The 12,479-nt window shown below is 37.0% G+C and overlaps 1 protein-coding gene across 4 annotated transcripts; it reads left to right on the top strand.

Moving 5' to 3' along the window:
- Positions 1–4,129: 4,129 nt before the first annotated feature.
- On the top strand, positions 4,130–12,435 carry entr1 (endosome associated trafficking regulator 1). Of its 4 annotated transcripts, XM_027145711.2 has the most exons (10): positions 4,130–4,363; positions 4,706–7,009; positions 7,141–7,273; positions 7,629–7,726; positions 7,995–8,360; positions 8,507–8,580; positions 8,729–8,840; positions 8,933–8,995; positions 10,262–10,401; positions 10,530–12,435. In XM_027145711.2, exons 3-10 carry the CDS (start codon positions 7,228–7,230, stop codon positions 10,612–10,614), a joined length of 984 nt encoding a protein of 327 aa, XP_027001512.1. In that variant the 5' UTR covers positions 4,130–4,363; positions 4,706–7,009; positions 7,141–7,227; the 3' UTR covers positions 10,615–12,435. The 4 variants fall into 4 exon arrangements, with proteins under 4 accessions (XP_027001512.1, XP_027001510.1, XP_047674935.1 ...); XM_027145709.2 differs by lacking the exon at positions 4,706–7,009 and having other exon boundaries at positions 4,131–4,363; positions 7,995–8,402; XM_047818979.1 differs by lacking the exon at positions 4,130–4,363 and having other exon boundaries at positions 5,689–7,009; positions 7,995–8,402.
- Positions 12,436–12,479: the final 44 nt, after the last annotated feature.

Raw genomic sequence — 12,479 nt, 5'->3', positions numbered from 1 at the left:
ACTTTGTGCTTGCTTTTTGCTGAACCTAATGGGTTCACTACCTCAAAAGAATCTTGATATAGAATTATTTTGAGACATTATGGGTTTTGAGAAAAGAACTCATTGTTTTTGTATACCTGACCATCACTGACATCACAAAGCACATCAGTGCACGGTAAGCATGTATCCTGTGCAGCACAATTCCGCCATAAGTCAGATTCCAATGAACATATCAAAGTGTCTTTCAATGGAACATAGTAAGCAAACCTCTGTGACCTTGTTTCATCTATTCCTAAGTACAACTTTACAGGTTCTGTGTATCTGAACATTTTTTTAAAAGACTTTGTTCGAAACAAAAAAATTGGTTCTCATTGGCCATTCATGACTACTGCTGAATAGGTCAGATTCCTTCATGACATCACATATTCTACCAATGTGTTCATCTGTTAACTCAAAACTTTTCAGAAATGCACTCAATTTATTCAAAGTATGTCTGTCCCAGTTCGTGTATGCTCTGAATCTCTTCAACAATATTTTGTATAGTTGATGCTGGCAGAAGAAACTGCCCTTGTAATTTCAAGTAGAAAAGACAAATATTTCTGAGAAACAGGTCATTGAAATTTCCACCTTCATCAGGCTCACTAAATCTCTCTGTAGAGCCTGTAACTAAAGGTTCAGTTTCAAGAGACTGAAAAACTGTCTCCTTATAAAGATCACTTATACTCTCCACGGAACACTGTGTTTCCTTGACATGTGGGATGTAAACGACGACTTTACAGTGAACGTATGGTCGCATCCGGTCACCGGACATTTTACAACACGCCCTTCGAGAATATGTTCCTTTGTTAGTGATCTGATATCGCGACTGGTGCTGGCACATAGAAATATTACACGTAAACACCTTAAGGGCATTTGCAGTAGAAACATGTGAAACATGTTATGTTTACGGTAAAAATGAGCCTTAAATGCCCCGTATGAACGAAACGTTTCATGGCAATCTGTAGCGGCGCACTTGCAAGTTGTACATAAATTGTTTTACATGTCAAACATGCTCCCTAAGGGTTTGCACGGATATTCCACAGAAATAAGAGCTAAACATTTTAACCACACGAACAAACACACACTCAACTGCTGTTTTAAACACCTAAATGGTTTGAGTTTGCAAGTCTGACTACATGCGCAGCCTAGATACGCTTATGCGTCATGAAAACAGGAAGAAGATGCATGCTAATCGTGTTTAAAACCACACACTGATTATAAAACAGTTTAACCCAATTTACCAATGTAATCTTAAAGAATATTTCTACCTATTTGTAGTTGTAGTACCTATTTATCGACAACGCTCCGCAACAATCGCCATTTCGCCACTGCTCCGCGCCAATTAGTAATCAGCCAATCAAATTCTTTGCCCACTGGCGCAAAGGAGCAACGTTAATCATAATTGGATGATGCTTAACGGTTACCTTTTCAAATGCTTGTTGAATTTTTCCTACCTTAAAACAAACTCCTGAGGACAGAGACAAAACAGATGATTAAATTTCAGAAATTTCGATCACACACCCTATAAAATGTAAAATCACTGTTAATAACAGCAAAACGATTTTTTAGTTAGACACATGTCAAGGTGGACATTTTTAAGGGTTTTAGGCAGACAATTTAAGCATACAATTTTTTTTAGAAGTCCTTATATTACAACTTTACACAGACAAAGATGATTTTATAAAAAATGTTATAATTATTTATGTCCTCTGCCCTGCATTGTGGTTTTCAATTGCACACTAAAAATAAGATTAGGAGGGCAGTTCCATGAAACAACCTTACAATGAAAAAAATTCTGTTTTTACCAAAGGTATTTTTGCATTCATGAAATGTTTATTTCCCTTTGTAAAGACAAACTTATTTTTTTTATGGTAACTAACACATTATATTATTAATTTTACTGCAATAAACCATATTTTCATATGTTTTTAACTGTTAAATTTAAGGTCTTACTCTGTAAAACTAATTACAGTTTTTTCACTGTAAATTCTACGGTTATTGCAAGTTTTGTCAAATACGGTTTTATCCTGTAGCATTTATACGGTATTTTACTGTTAAATTTACGGACTTTTTTTACACTGTAGAACCGCCCCTGGTGTCAACCCAACAACACGAAGTGCTTAATTTAATTAACATTAATTTTGTCATTTGTAAAACATCACAATAATTTTGAGTTGTTTTCAACGACAGAGCTGGAATCTCGCTACAGTTTGGGATACGGCCTTGGTGATACACTTGGTATACATTATATTTCCAAAAGTATTGGGTCACCTGAGCTTTCCTGCTATATGTGGTTGTTTTCTGATTTCATCCCTACTGAACACCTTTGGGATGAATGTGAACGCTGACTTCATGTAGGTGAGGTAGGGTGCACCCTACCTCACCTACATCGGTGCCTGCCTTTCGTAACACTCTTGTGGCTGATGAACACAAATATCCATCAGCAAACTCCAAAATTAACACACACACACACACACACACACACACACACACACACACACACACACACACACACACATATAATATATAAATAAAACTTGACGTCCTGTTACCAGCATGACACTAAACAGGGAGTAGTATCGGTGACTTTTTACTTAAGTACATGTCAGAGTCCATACTTCTTTACTTTAACTTGAGTAAAAGAGTGTAGTCACTACTTCTACTTTTACTGGAGTCTTTTAAAAAATGAGTATCTGTACTTCTACTTGAGTAAAGGATGTGTGTACTTTTGCCACCTCTGGAAATCGGTCCATGGTGAACAAAAGGTTGCGGACTGCTGGGCTACAATACAATTACATTGCATCCTACAATTTGAGAGCCGAGAAAAGAAAAGGAAGAAGACCTTCACTGATTCTTGGCAACAACACACTGTAATCATTCAGTCTGGGGTCAAAGTAAGCAAACAAGCATTAGTCTCTTCTAGAATGCTATAGAGCTATAGAAAGCTATACATTTACACATTTACACATTTCACTATCTGTTCTTGGAAGATGGTGAAAAGACAATGTTGTGAATTGTTAGACAGATACTTAGAATATTTATGGCATATTTATTTCACTTTTATCTAGCCACAGGGGTTGCAAGCCAGTGACTTCTGTGCCGTTCCCAAGCCTGGATCAATAAGGAGGGTTGTGTCAGGAAGAGCATCTGGCATAGACGTGCAAAATTCAAACGTGAGAATCAGTGAGAATTCCATACCGGATCGATCGAAGCCCGGATTAACAACGACTGCCACCAGCGCTGTTGACCAACAGGGTGCCTGTGAAAATTGGACTGTTGGTCGAGGAAGGAGAGGAGGGAGAAGTGTTCATGTTTCTGGCCACAACCATTTCTCAAGACCTGAAATGGGAGTGCAACATAAATGCCATCGTCAAAAAGGCCCAGCAGAGGATGCACTTTCTATGCAAATTAAGGAAGTATGGTCTGCCACAGGAGCTGTTGATGCTGTTCTACACTGCAGTCATTGAATCGGTCCTGTGCACATCCATCACAATCTGGTTTGGTGCAGCAACTAAACAGGACAGAAACAGACTGCAACGCACAGTAAAAACAGCAGGAAAAATAATTGGCGCCCCCCTGCCCACTCTCCAGGACTCGTACCAGACAAGAACCAGAAACCGAGCAGGAAAAATCACCACTGACCCCATGCACCCTGGAAACAACCTCTTTCAGCTTACTAAAACTGACAGACACAGGAACAGTTTCTTTCCCCAGGCAATCACCTTGATCAACAACTCACCATAATTATATGCATAATTTACTGCTTCTTATCATAAGTACTGCATTATCAGGACTGTCAGTCATCACATCATCTGTATATTACACACTACTGCTGCTGTATATTGAACAAAAGCATAATATTGCACAATATTGTTATTTGCATGCCCACACCTTATGTACATAACTGATATTCATATTTTATATATTTCATTCATTCTATACTCTATATTTTATACTCATTCTGTCTATATTTTATCTCATCGTCTGCATTGTTTTCTTGTACAGTTTGTATAGTATTTATGTCTGTACTTTTGAGAGTCACAAACAGCTGGAACCAAATTCCTTGTGTGTGTCAACACACTTGGCCAATAAATCTGATTCTGATTCTGATTCCTCTCTCTAGTCAGTGGAGGTTAAGAGGTACAGTACGTCCTGTGTGAGCTAACGGGTCCAGAGGTCAAGCTGTGGTGTCTGCATTCTTTTGACAATTCCATTTATAAAACATCAATTATGAACATATGAGCATTTGAGTGATGTGAAGTTGTTGTGGATATTATTAGCAGGGATCCTCAAACTGCACCACATGGGAGGACTCTTTCCCATATGGCAGCACCACAAAGCTATAGTAAGTAAAACAACTAATTGTTTCTCTTTTTTGTCTTAAGCGAGTCTCTGGGAGTGTGAGACATGTGCCATGTGCCACACGAGGATGGCAAGGCACATTCATTACGCTGTCCATTACATTGTAAAATTCATTTCTGGAGTTTGTTCGTATGCACTGTTGATGTTTGTCTTTTTTTCACAGCAAACCTTTAATTGGGTAAGATGTTGGGTAACACGTTATATAAAATCTGCTTTACATTTTCTGATCAATCTCAGTATTATAATGCTGGAAGAGAGATAGAGTGTGTGTGTGTGTGTGTGTGTGTGTGTGTGTGTGTGTGTGTGTGTGTGTGTGTGTGTACAGGATATGCTGACAGTGGTGCTTGAGGAACTTTTCTCGCAGCCTCTGGAGCTTTATGGCGATCCAGCAGCTATACAATCCTGAGTGTTAAGCATCATGAAGCAGCCTATACAGGAGATGTTGAAGACCATAGAGAGAGTCTGAGCAACATTTACACCTCTTGAACACACACACACACACACACACACACACACACACACACACACACACACACATATATATATATATATATATATATATACACAGTATATATACACACACATTCCTCTATACCATCTGTTTCCAAGAGTAATCAGGACATTTTGGAAATATATTGTTTCCTATTCGATTCGACACTTTTTGGTCATTGGTAACAGAACTGTTTTTGTTTTCCATTTTATTTAATCATAGATTACTATTAACTGATTCATAACCAGCTCAAGTTTAATAAACTAATAAATGTCCTGGTCACACTTTAAACTCTATTCTTTCACGTGTTGCTCGAGCTCTCTATATGTAAGTAAATATTTATTTCAGTGTTTGTTGTTATTGTGTACAGATTAATAAGCTTTTACTTTTCTTCCTTCCTGAGAAGCTGTATAGACATCGCTGGAGTTCACATACATTTTTTTTTACATTTATTACACATATATATTTACCTTTTATTATGTAATCAAATATTAGATATTTCATTTTTTCATGACGTTTATGTTTAATATTTTATTATTATATTCTATCATATTATATAGATGCTAATAAATGTTTTTTTCACTCACATTTGAGATTTCATTATGAACATTCCCTCTTCTCAAATTATTAGGTTCTATGTTTTTAGATATCTAATATCTATGTTTATAGTGGTATTGAGGAGGATTAGGTGTTGTTTTATCTCATTAAATAATACATAAATTATCCTACTACAAAAAGTCCATGCTTTATTTTTGTTAAGGTTCAGACTAATTGTAAGGTAAATAAAAAATTGTTATAGAGTCACAACATAAAACATGAGTACTTTTATTTATTTATTTATTTATTTATTTATTTATTTGTGTGGTTTTATGTGTAAAGTAATACATACATAAATAATACTTTTTAACACTTACAATCTGTATTTCAAGGACAGCCACAGTAGCTTAGTGTTTAGTACGTTCCCGGGGGTTGGTGGTTCTGTTCCTGCCTCTTCCCTGTGTGTGGAGTTTTCTCCCTTTGCTTCTTGGACTTCCTACTTACCCCATTATTCTTAATGTGTGTGTGTATGTGTGTGTATGTGTGTGTGTGTGTGTGTGTGTGTGTGAGTGTGTAACACTAAGATAATATATATCCAAAAAATATAAATAAAACTAAGATTTAAATAGGTATACAGTTGAAGGTGTATTGTTGCACAATGAGATATGTTGTTGTACAGAGAAATTATAAATTAAGATGGACACAAGTAGAGAGATTTCCTGTGTCAGTCTGTGGGGCACCTTGGTTAAATGAGTCTGCAAATGAACATACTCCTGTATCTGTCCAGGACATCATGGAGTGGGTGGTACATGTCCTGAATGGCCAGTAGCTTAGATAACATCCTTTTTGGAAGTCTTGATACTACAGCACCCCACAACATCACCGGCCTTACGGATGAGTTTGTTCAGTCTGTTGGCATCAGCTACCTTCAGTCTTTTTCCCCAGTATGCAAAAGCAAAAACAATAGCACTGTCTACACAGATTCATAGAACGTCATCCTGCAGAAGTTGAAGGACCTCAGCCTCCTCAGAAATTAGAGGTGGCTCTGTTCCTTCTTGTATATGGCTTCTGAGTTCTTAATCAGTCCAGTTTATTATTCATGTGAACTCCTAAGTATTTGCAATCCTCCACCATGTCAACCCAGTAGTGTTGGACAAATGGTGTTAAAGGCACTATAAAAAAAAAAAAAAAAAAAAAAAAGGTTAAATGTATACTGGTACATGGTTGGATCCTTAAATTCCAGTTGTGAACTGAAGGGGTTCTGTGAATGGCCTAACCATGGACCTGATCTCCTCTAGCACTAGCTTTCTACTTGATGTGACTCTTTAAGTTATATTTTCAGTTCCCTCTGCACTTTCTTCACCTCCTCTGTCTCCCCAACAATACCCAGCTTCTTCGCTTCTTGCTGTCCTTTGTTATCTACATTATCCACGTTTGTTACCCAGGGTGAACTTGTTATCCTTTGTTATCCTATTGTTTTGTTTGTTTGTTCCAAGGTGCTTGTGGTCTTATCTAAAACGCTTAAGCTCCCGCCAGGTCACTAGGCGGCGCTGTTAATCTCATGTGATTCAGAAATAACAGAAGAAGACGTATATGTGTAGGGTGGGGAAGCAAAAACCAAATTTTCATCTAGACAAAGTTGAAGTCAAATAACTAATTATTACTCTAAATATCTGAATTTGTCAGAGAAACGCATTGACGTGTAGGTTCATTCGGCTTGTGTTGATTTACAGGCTGTCAGATGCAGGTATTTAATTCAGGGTGACAGATTTGACAGCTGAGCAGCACAGATGTGTTAGTAAGCTACTGTTTACAGAATCATGTCCAAACACAAAACCTCCAAGAAAAAGCTTATTATTGAAGATGGTAAGTAAAATCTCTTTTCTTTGGTATATTACACTTCGTCTTGTTCTCTCTCACACCAGAGCTAATCAAGACACACTGCAGTGAGACTAAATTGGGGCTTTTGGGTAGTTCATGGGGTCAGAGAGGGTAAATAAGGGTAAATGCTCAGTCTGTTGAGTGGTGCATATATATATATATATATATATATATATATATATATATATATATATATATATATATATATATATATATATATTCATTCCAATCTTGAGGAAGATTCACAATCTGTATTATTACTTCTTGATCACTTTGCATTGTGTTCAGTCAGTGTTCAGAGAGCACTACAATATTAACACTGTCTGTACGTTTACTTCAGATGAGCCAAAAGAGGACGGAGAGGAACTTAATCCCTTTTCCTTTAAGGAATTCATCAGGAGCAAAAATCAGCACCCCAACATGACCTGTCCTGTTGAGGTGAACTACAGTATAATAAGCCTTCATTTGTGTTCAGAAAGAAAGAGAGATTTTCCACTATGAATCTACAGTATGCAATGGACCTGACATACCATGGAGTCTAAGAGCAAAATGTTTCTCTTTTTTAAAACTGATAGTTATTCTGAGATTCTTTTGATCTTAGATAAATATGTTGATTCTTTAACAACCATGCAAATATGAAAGCCAATGATCCTGTGTTCTAGCCAAATGCCATTTGTAATGATGTTTGTGATGTTTGTTGGTCTAGAAAAATCTTGATGGTGCTTGCTCTGTGGAGGACGTATGCAAGTATGCCAGTGGCTTTAAACACAGCCAAAAGGGTCACTTTTTCACAGATCCCTCACTGCTCGAGCAGTCGTTTGACTATAAACCAGAGGACGAATGGACTGAAAGCTACCAGCCCTCGTGCATCGATCAGGTGCACAAGTTAGGAATGAATGCTGTTCTGGAAGGCAGTGCGTACTTGGATCACTCCCTACTGTCTTGTGAAGACGAGACGGTAAAAGAGTGGGAGCTGCAAGAGGATTTCTCACCACAGCGTGACTTCCACAGAAGGAGCACAGGGAGCTATGAAGGAGATGAAGAGACCTCGGTTGTTGATCTCACCTTCCAGGTGAAGAACAGTACAGAAAATGGGATTAGTTACCAGGAAAAGGTGAAATCATGCATGTTTTTTGGTTTCTCAGTGGTGTGATTGTGCTACATTAATTCGTTTTATACTGTGACTCGTTTTAATGTGTGTGTCTCAATCTACTGTAGCTAAGAGAAGAAAATTCTCAGCTTCGGAAGCACATCAGAGAACTGTTAAAAAAGTCTGAGGTTGATTCTACAAAGTAAGATACTAGCATGAATTTATAACTAATCTCTGTAACTGAAGTGTGGATGTACTGTAGGATGACTGATAACAGGTTGATAACATGCTGAAAAGCAAGGTCTCATTCATGTGTAGATCTAATCAGGAAACCTGTCTGTGCTGTTCAGGATCAGACAGCTTACAGATGAGCTGCACAACCGAAATTTGAAAGAAGAGAGAGAAGCTAAAGCCTTAGAGAGCATGGTGCAGTCTGTGGAAGAAAACCTCCAACTCATGACAGTATGTGCTTTAGACAATTCCATTTACTTCACCTTAACATAGAGCATCTTGTGTCAACAAGTAACTCAGACTCTCTTTTATTTTCCACACAGAAACGAGCTGTTAAAGCTGAAAGCAGTTTGTCTAAATTGAAACAAGAGGTCCAGCAGCTTCAGGTTTGGCTTCACCTTTATTTTTCCCAACTTTATACGTACAATTTTTGTATTTGTACACTAATTTATTTTAAGCTGTATTTTAAACTTTATGGTAAACTTGTTATTGTGTAACAGTGCTATTGAATTATCCAATCGGGTAATTTATTAACCTGTGCCAGCTATAAAATCACAGGTTTTATATTAATGCGCTCATCAATGTTATAATTTCTATAGAATCTTTATAGTCACTTCAGGGTCTTGTGATTTTGTGATGATAGAAATTAAGCAAGCTCTGTCTTATTTGGAGGAATTAGCAATGTTTTTTAATTATGGCAGAATTTTAAAGCAGAATCCTGTGCTTGCAATTTCAGAATTTCTAGTAGATTTCTTGAAATAAAAAAATAAAAAAAGTTTTTCGAAAAAGCCACAGTTTAGCAACTGTTTAACAGTTAGCAGTTACAGGTTTTTTTTTGTTAGAATATGTTTATTAAACATTTTTGGAAGAAATCTCCAGCCTTTTGTGTCAGTCATATGTTCCTTCAGAGGTATAGTAAGACTTACATAGGAAAGGTAACATAGAAAAGGTACTGTACAGTATCCCGTGTAAAACCCGTACTGAATCAAACATGCAGACCAGATGATTCGTTGTGGCGACCCTGATCAGAGAGCAGCCAAAAGAACAAAGAATGTTGATTTATTTATTTTCATGTTATTAACTTCCAGAAAGGGAAAAGAGACAGACTGCTTGTTTTAATCTGATGCTAATAAATATAATGTCCTGATAACCTGATCTTATTTTAAAGACGTTCCACAACACAGACTATATCTATAAACAGATAAAATTAAGACAAATAATTGTAATTGTTGACATTTTGGTGATTCAATTTGGTTTTCTTTGAAACTCTTGGACAATGGCCATTGTCAAAAAGCAGCTTTACAGAAATATATAAATTTAGGATATAAATTTTACTTTTATAAGTTTATCCTTAATGAGAGCCAGAGGAGACTCCCTGAGATGATAGAAAGAATTCTGGAGAGGAACCAGACTTACAGGGGAAGCCATCCTCAACTGGGTGACCTAAGTGCGATTATAAATAAACTTCCCTTCAATAACTGTGCATAATGTTATACTTGTATAGCCTGGAAGTTTGTTCTAGTTTGGTCTATTCTCATGATTCTTGTCACATCAACTTCATCAATTATTTTCCTATAACCATACATCATGTTTTTTGTTTTTTTTTGCTTTGGCAACAAGTCTTTTTCACCCCATTGTTTTATTTCCCCCAGAGCCAGCTTGATGTGTACAGATGTGAGAATGAGCGACTTCATGCAGGAGAAACCGCTGCCTTGACCTCAGTGAGACAAAATGCTCAAGTAGCCTCCAAGTACCTCATCAAAGTTGCCCAAGATGCTGAGACGTCCATTAAGTATGTTGCAAAATTTATGTGATGTATCTGACACTGATCAGAGTGCGTTAATCAGTGTTAATGAATATAATTTCTTACACCATAGTGATCAGGCATGTGATGATGTTGTGTGTATTTTCTGTCCGCAGGCAGCTGCTGACAGGAAGAGAGACCTTGTGCCTCGTATCAGAGCTGCTGAGTTCAATAGACAAGATCACTGAGATTCCAAAATAACACCTTCTTTACTTCACCGTGTTGTGCCTTAACCACCTCTATTATTCCTTTATTCCTATTGTTCAAAATCAGATGCTTTGAATTTTGCCATCGTAATCCGTGTTTATCTCTGTGGCTCACGCATACGTGCTCACCTTGACAACGCTTTTACCCATGCTAGCTAGCATTGTCCAACTGAAAAGGATTGCTGAAGCTTTGGAGGCAGAAAACCAAAAGAATTTGAGCTGCTTACTGCATGTTACAAGACTGAATGCAGCCACAGACCAAGTGGGACGTCACATTGTGTACCAAGTTCTTATTTATAGTCTATGGGTGATGTCTTTCTGGTCAGTTTGTTGCTGAACATGCCGTAAATCTTTTTGTAGTCATTCTCTGAAAGAGTAGTGTCAAAGAGGACACTACTGGACACTACTTTGACTGGAATTCGTCTGTTTGGGAAGTTGAATAGTGTATGACATCCATGGTGGTTTTCTGAAGAGCTTTTTTACAACTGTGTAAACATACCTTTACATGTTAAACTTTTTTAAAGATAACTGATCTTATGGATGAAAGGCTCTTGTGGTGCAGGTTTTCATTCCAATCAAACAGCAGACATACCTGAGTCCATATGTTTAATCACTTGATCTTGGCTTTCAGTAGACTCGAGTATGGCTTCTGCTTGGTTGGACAGCCTGTTCAAACCAAGGATGTGTTGGTCATGAGTAAGGATATTGTTTACACAAGTCAGGCACTGATATTGATCCTGGCTCACAACACGTTGGGACACTGAAGACTCAATTTCGGGTGAAATGACTACCCATAAATCACAAACATAAAATATTCAAGTTTATATATCAAAGAAATTTGTTAGTTTAATCATGTGTTTTTGTCATGGTGCTTCCATAGTCTAGATAGTGGATTCTTTTAAGTAATTAAACACTTACAGTTGTCAAACAGTATTTAGTTCAAAATCACTAATTTAAGTGGTCAGTTATCCTACAGTAGAGCAATGACAAGCTAATTACATGTGTAGATGATTTTTTTTTTTCAGGCTGAAAAGCTTCAGAAAATGTATGGCATCATCTCCAGTAAGGAATTGTAGTCAGCATTGAGGCTCCCTAGGCTTTGCAGTGCAGCGTGGGATTTTTTTCAGGGAACAGACGTTCCAGTGCACTAGAGGGATTTTGACAGACAGAGCTTAAAAAGACTGACTTACTGATCAGAGTCCTGACTACTAAATTAGGAGCAAATTGAGATGCACTCAGTTGTACTTTCTCAAAATTAATTTCAGCTCTTGAGGTGCATCTGTTTTCCGTGTATCAAACAGTTTAGTCCGCTTGAAATAGAGTTCTAACTTTAGAAATATCATTGTTTTAAATTAATAACCAGTTATGTTCTGTCTCCCAGGCCATTAACATATGAGAGCTGTGATTTCATTCCAGTCCCAGAGAACACACACACATATCTACTCTATAAACATAGACATGGTGTAAGAAATTCAGCTTAGAAAGTATTTTCATTTTCATTACTCGAATGTGATTAATGTACCTTTGTGTGCATAGCATTGTTCAGTCACATAGTGATATAGTTTATAAGGAATAAACTTGCTAAATTCGTTTATGTGTTCAGATAGAATTAATAGTGAAAAGGTACAGTACTGTAAATAAACAGTACAATAGTCAATTTCTGCTTTTAAGTTTTAAAAGTAAATTCTTGCACAGGTTTCTGTGTAAATTAGCTGCCAATTTGTTGCAGGGTTTTCCCCCTGCTGGTCAAATTCCACGTGATTATAAAAGATAATGACGATATTATCTTTTATAATAATAAGTTTTACATTTACAATTTCCCTCGAAAACCAAAACCTTTGCTTTCATCCATGAGATATT

This window comes from Tachysurus fulvidraco, chromosome 9 (genome assembly GCF_022655615.1).
Source record: "Tachysurus fulvidraco isolate hzauxx_2018 chromosome 9, HZAU_PFXX_2.0, whole genome shotgun sequence".
Classification (NCBI taxonomy): domain Eukaryota; kingdom Metazoa; phylum Chordata; class Actinopteri; order Siluriformes; family Bagridae; genus Tachysurus; species Tachysurus fulvidraco.
This window is presented reverse-complemented; position numbering and strand designations above follow the sequence as displayed.